Source organism: Bison bison, unplaced genomic scaffold (genome assembly GCF_000754665.1).
Source record: "Bison bison bison isolate TAMUID 2011002044 unplaced genomic scaffold, Bison_UMD1.0 scf7180017864061, whole genome shotgun sequence".
In the NCBI taxonomy this organism is placed as follows: domain Eukaryota; kingdom Metazoa; phylum Chordata; class Mammalia; order Artiodactyla; family Bovidae; genus Bison; species Bison bison.
The window spans coordinates 3631711-3637710 of record NW_011494633.1 but is presented as its reverse complement, the minus strand read 5'-3'; the positions used below and the strand labels follow the sequence as shown (position 1 = coordinate 3637710).

The window sequence follows — 6000 nt, the reverse complement described above, 5'->3', positions numbered from 1 at the left end:
TGGAGTGCAAAAAAAAAAAAAAAAGAATGGAAAAATATTACTTGTCCTGCCTTCCTATGATAGATTATCCTAAGGCCGTAAGGCACTAAATTTAGTCAGAATTAGTGGGTCCCCTGGAGTCACTGCCAACTACACAATGGAGTCAAAAGGGTATCTATCTGAAATGCAAACCAAGATCTTCCTTTATTACTAAGTAACTGACTAGCTATCAATCAAACTCCTGTCAGGTGGGAAAAGGCTAAGGCAGTTCCGCCTCTATTATTAAAACAATGCTTTTATTTTCTACTTCCTGCTCTTCAACTCTCTCAAACACTTCCCTGCAAGTTAAGTTCTAATCACACCAAGAGGAAATAAATCAAGTACTCAATTTCTAGGAAACTAGTCTATTTTCTTCTACTACGAGGGACCTCCCTGGTGGCCCAATGGTTAAGAATCTGCCTACCAATGCAGGGAACGAAGATGCCACAGGCCTCAGGGCAGCTAAGCCCCTGAGTAGCTGTGTGCCCCTAAGTAGCCACAACTACTGAAGCCCAAGAGCCCCAGAGCCTGGGCCCCACAAGAAAGTACTCCCTGCTCACCACAGCTAGAGAAAGCCCGAGTGCAGCAACAAAGAATTCATGCACCACAGTGACGACCGAGTGCAGTCAATTAAATAAGTAAAATAAACTATATCTATATTGAGAAAGACCAACCTCGGCCACAGTACTGCGAATACGATCCACCACCTGCTCAAAGTCCACCAGGCTGAAGAGGGGCTGCTGCTTGAGACGATGCAACTCTGCTGCAAAAGTGTCCTCCTGGTTCTTCAGAATGGATCCTGTAGGACAGGAAAGCACTCACGGTCAGCGGGAGTCAGGAAACCTGCACAGGCGGGGGGCTCTCTGCCTGGGGCTGCCGGGAACAACATGAAAGTCCCTAGCCACCCACTCATGTCCCATGTCCCTAGGACATGAAGGTCCCTAGCCACCCACTCTGTCCGGGCCGACTCTGGGTCCAGCATGATGTCAAATATGCCTTTGAGGATGGGGGGTACCCTGGGCAAGGATATTCCTACCTTTCCTGGTCAGGTTTACATTTTGATTTTCGAACATCTGGACAGATTCTCCCACAAAGAGGATTTTTTCAGCAACCCTCACTGGAATGTAGGACGGCAGAATCTCCACTCGCAGAGAAAACTGTTTGAGAGATGGCGCCAGCATGTTCTCCTCCTCTATCAGGCGCTGGGCAAGGAAAAAACCCACATCAGAGATAACGTATGAAGTGAGAAAGGGGAAACAAGGGAATATCTGGCAGCTCTCCCAACCCACGATTTACAGTTTCTGGAAGCAGGGACTTTAAATCTGAACTTGCATAATTATTAAATCACCAGTGCTAGAGAAAGACATTCCATTTTTAGACAGAAAGCACGGTGGAAATAACAGTGGTTCTATTAACATTAGGATTTTCATTCTCACTCTGCCTTGACTACTGTGTAAAACTTGCGCAGTGGGTCTGGAACTCAGTCTTCTTGTCTGTACTGTGGGATACCTGATCTGTTTGTTTCCAGGTCTGCATGTCTGTGATTTACTACCCTGTGCATGTCTGCTCTGCCCAGCTCTTCACAGAGGCCTGAGTCATACAGCCATGTGGTTCTCATAACCTGGCTCCTGGGCCAGCATCATTGGCCTCACGTGGGAGCTTGTTAGAAATGCAAAATTTCAAGCCCGTCCCCAGAGCTACAGAAAACCTGGGGGATGAGGCCCAGCAGTCCATGTTTTAATAAGCTCTCCAGGCGATTCTGGGCACTCTACAGTCTGAGAACCACTAATCTAGCCCATGAAGCCCCAGATTCTTGCCGTCTAGCTAACCAGGTCCCTGACTTGCTGCTAATTTGACCCTTATCCAGGGTATAGATAAGGAACGCCAAGCTCCATTCTCCTGACTTTGATCTCTGCTATCCGCCATTTCGATTTTGGGCTTGGGTGCTGGTGTGCCTCAGGGCACCACCCAAGACCCTTTTTTCCTCTCGCTTTCCACACTCTTCCTAAACAATCACATCTTCTGAGGCTGAACTGATCATAACAGGTGTTTTTAATCTTTCTGCATCACAGGACTCTCTGCAAGTATAAAAGTGATGGACCTTCCAGAAGAATATGGAAACATACACTTCACAGAACCTCTGAAGCCACCCATGGACCTCAGATTAAAAACTTTGATATACTGATAACTCCTAAAGCTTTATCTTTAAGCCAGACTGCTCTCATCAGCTCCAGGCTCAGCCCACTGGTCATTTCCTACAAGCATCTCAGTGTGTCCAGAGTTAGACACACCTTCTCCCCTGCTCTCCTATCAGCAACCCACAGTCCTCAGCATCACCACCGCCAGCACTAAAGGCAGAGACTTGGCCACCATCCCTGACGCTTCCCTCGGGCCCCTGGCCAATCAGTCGCCACGACCTGCCTGCTCCACCCCCTACATAGCGCTGAAGCCTCTTTCTTCTTCCCCGTATTTACTGTTCCCGCTATTTTTCAGCTAATGTCCCCAACAGGCTTCACTGATGGCTCAAACAGTAAAGAACCTGCTTGCAATGCAGGAGACGCTGGAGAGCTGGGTTTGATCCCTGGGTCAGGAAGCTCCCCTGGAGGAGGAAGTGGCAATTCACTCCAGTATTCTTGCCTGGAAAATCCCATGGACAGAGAAGCCTTGCAGGCTACAGTCCATGGGGTCACAAAGAGTAGGATACGACTGAAGCAACTGAGCATATGTAATGTCCCAAACATTCTCCTAACTACTGTACTTGCTGCTAATCTTAATTTTTTAAAAAAAGTTTTCCCGCAGTTTCCAGAGTGATCTATCATAAAGTCTAATATAACATACAGAGGTGTGTTAACCTGTTGCCTAAAATTCTTTGTGGTTCCCAGCTCTTTTCAGGCTCAAGTCCAAATTCCTTCCCATTATTTACAAGGGCTTTCATGATCTTACCTCCGCTCATCTCAAAAGCTTCACTGACTGCCACTTCCCACATCCCCTCCAACTGTCCCTTACACTCTATATTTCAGTCTTTATTTACTTGACCATCTCAATTGAATTACTAATGGTTCCCCCAAATGATCCATGTCCTTCATGGCCTCTGTACTGTACACAGTCCTTCCCTCTGCCTGGAATTTTTTTTTTTTTTTTTGGCTGTGTGGCGTATGGGATCTAAGCTCCCAGACTAGGGATCAAACCTCAGCCCCCTGCATTGGAAGCTCAGTCTTAACAATTGAACCACCAGAGAAGTCGTTCTCCCAAACTCTTTGCACTTAAGACATATATTCCACTCTAGTCCATATTCCCAGAATACCCACACTCACTGGTCCAGAGCACTTAGTATATTGTAATATGTCTTCCACTAACTGTAAGCTCTTTAAGGACAGGGACTACTACATTTTATTTGTTTATGCGGTTGTGGCACCTGGAACAGTTGTGCCTGGCATATAACAGGCATTCAATAAAATGTAACAGGATAAATGAATGGATATGAACAACACAGGACTTTGGGGAGCCGAATCAAAACTAACCTGCAGTGTAAAAGCTCTGGGTACCAACAAGACGACCTAAAGGGATAAGACTTATTATTACTCTCCTCAATGCAAATACCAGGAAAAGGGGAAACAAAAGGGATCTTACAAGTGTATTTTCTACTTTAGAGTCTCTCACTGTTAGGCATTAAGTTTGAGTATTAAGCTAAGCCAGCTGTCTACGTCTACAGAATTTATGGAACGTGCCCAGGCCATGATGAGCTGGGGGCAAGTCAGCAGAAGGTCATCTAGCTGTCGACTTGTCCAGCTCCTGGCAGGAGCAGGCTAGGCTTCTTGCTGGGCTCTCACCAAGTCCTGGAGTTCTCTCAGTTGTTTTCCTGTCAGTCCCCCAATGCCCAGATCCTCCTCATCCTCTTCTGGCTGGGCGCTGACATTCCCGGAAGATGGACCCTGTTTGATAAAGAACTCTTCGTGCTGATCCAAGAGGAGTCCATGTAACATCCAGGCTGAGAGCTGCTTATACATGACCCCGTGACACACGGCCAGGATCCTGAGTGGAGAGGACAGCAAAAGCCTTAGAAGTTCACTCAGAGGACAAAAGCACAGACGGCGTGCTTTAAACTGGATAAACAGAGGCCTGAGAGTTTGGTCAGTCAGAAAGGAAAGGACCAATTAGGGTAAAAATAATTGTGCTATTTTAACTTCAATCTCTGCGGATGAACTAAGTGGTTAAATTTCCAAACCTGTAGCCTGTATACTGAAGTCTGAAATGCTCGGTAAAGGTTCTGATCATCTTTTAGAAGAGGCACATTTCTTCCCTCCTTTTGAGTAAAATAAGTTTCAAAATGGAGGATTCCTGTTAAAATTAAATGGACTTACAGGAGTCTCTTTTTGGCTAACACAGTATTAAGTAAGTTTTTACTTTTGTTGGACTCACATGAGGAGAGTAGGTCCAGTAGGTGAGAGGCAGATATACCTGAGAAAGTATTACCCAACAAATGCAGAATGGTTGTTGGAGAATGGGATAGTTACACAGCCTCAAAGGACCACACCTCAGAAAACATATCAATGACAAAGTGGAAAATGTTCCTCTAAAACAGATCTGGTGGGAAACACCTAACCCTAGTGATAAAGCTTTACACCAGCAATGGGGCAAACTTGCGCTGTGTGCACTCTGATATGCTCTAACGGAATAATACGACCTAGGTAGTATCCTTGCCAAAAATGTCCAATCTGAATCTACTCATGAGGAAATAATCAGAAAAATCCAGACTGTGGAGTATTCTACAGGAAGCCTTTGATCATATTTCACATTTATTTAATAGTTGCAATCATAAAATACATATAATTTTGTATCCTTTTTTCAGTTAGTATTATAAAAATATTTTTACATGTTTCAGAATTTGTAATTTTAATTGGTTTATAGTCTATCAAGTGAATATATTTTTATTCAGCATTCTATTACTGGTGATTTTCTCATTTCTTAATATAGCAGACAATATTGCAATGAATAATGATTGTGTATATGGTTATTTTCTTCTTTTGGATAATTTTGTTAGAGTAAAATTCTTAAGAGGATTATAAAGCTACTCAAAATACACGTTTAGACACAGCTAAGCATAATCTGGAATATTTCATGGAAATTCTCCAAGGATAATGAGATCCAAAAATGAAGGATTGCCTCAAGATCATCTAGGCAGCTAGGTCCTAGCCTGGACGCTCAACACCTTAGAATCCCCTTTCTGTGGTTTCTGAGTCACCGTAAGGCTGACATGGGCTCCTGTACTCACGGGACAACTGTCCCCAGAGAGAAACCCGAGATAACCTGGAAACAGAACTTGGGCCAAGTCAGGTCACTTGACCACCCACTCCCCCCTCTACCCCAGTGAAGCCACGACTTACTTTTCTAGTGCACTGCGAACAGGAGGCAACCCCCCGCAGCTGTGTTTGTATACAGTTTCCAGGATTTGACAACCATGAATCTGTGGAAAACACAACCTTGTCAAGCTGAATTCCATTTTAATAGTTCATGTAACACAATCTCATATTCTATATTCAATCCAGAGGGCAAAATCCACGGAGAGTGAGGATAAACTCGTAAGATCTATGCATAGTTCCAATTCTGACTCCAATTCCACTGTGTGTGTGTGTAGGGGTGGGTGGGGTTCCCCCACACCATCAAGCAACTCTCTGACACCAGCTGGGGGTCCTATAACCCAACTCAATCCCTGGGTTCCACTTATTTGCTAGAGCAGCTCACAGAACTCAGGAAACCCATTTATTCACTAGATTATCAATTTATTAGGAAGGATACACCAGGATACCAATCAACACCCAGATGAAAGGGTACATACAGCGAGGTCCCGGACAAACGAGCTTCTGCAGGGCACGGTGGCACACACAGGCACTCTGGTCCACCAGTCTGGAAGCTCTCCAAACCATCCTTTCAGGTTTCTATGGACCTTCCCAGCTCTCTGCCCTCTGCCCGCTTTTCTTGCCA

General features: G+C 44.9%; 1 protein-coding gene across 1 annotated transcript in view; it reads right to left on the bottom strand.

Annotated features, from left to right (window-relative positions):
- The window catches only part of TUBGCP4 (tubulin, gamma complex associated protein 4), a 42076-nt gene that overhangs the window by 23179 nt on the left and 12897 nt on the right, over positions 1–6000 (bottom strand). Inside the window, exons 6-9 of the mRNA XM_010836135.1 lie at positions 5403–5482; positions 3849–4050; positions 1055–1220; positions 693–817 (exon numbers count right to left, since the gene is read on the bottom strand). Of these exons, the coding sequence (XP_010834437.1) occupies positions 693–817; positions 1055–1220; positions 3849–4050; positions 5403–5482 (573 nt within the window). The remainder of the gene's footprint in view (positions 1–692; positions 818–1054; positions 1221–3848; positions 4051–5402; positions 5483–6000) is intronic.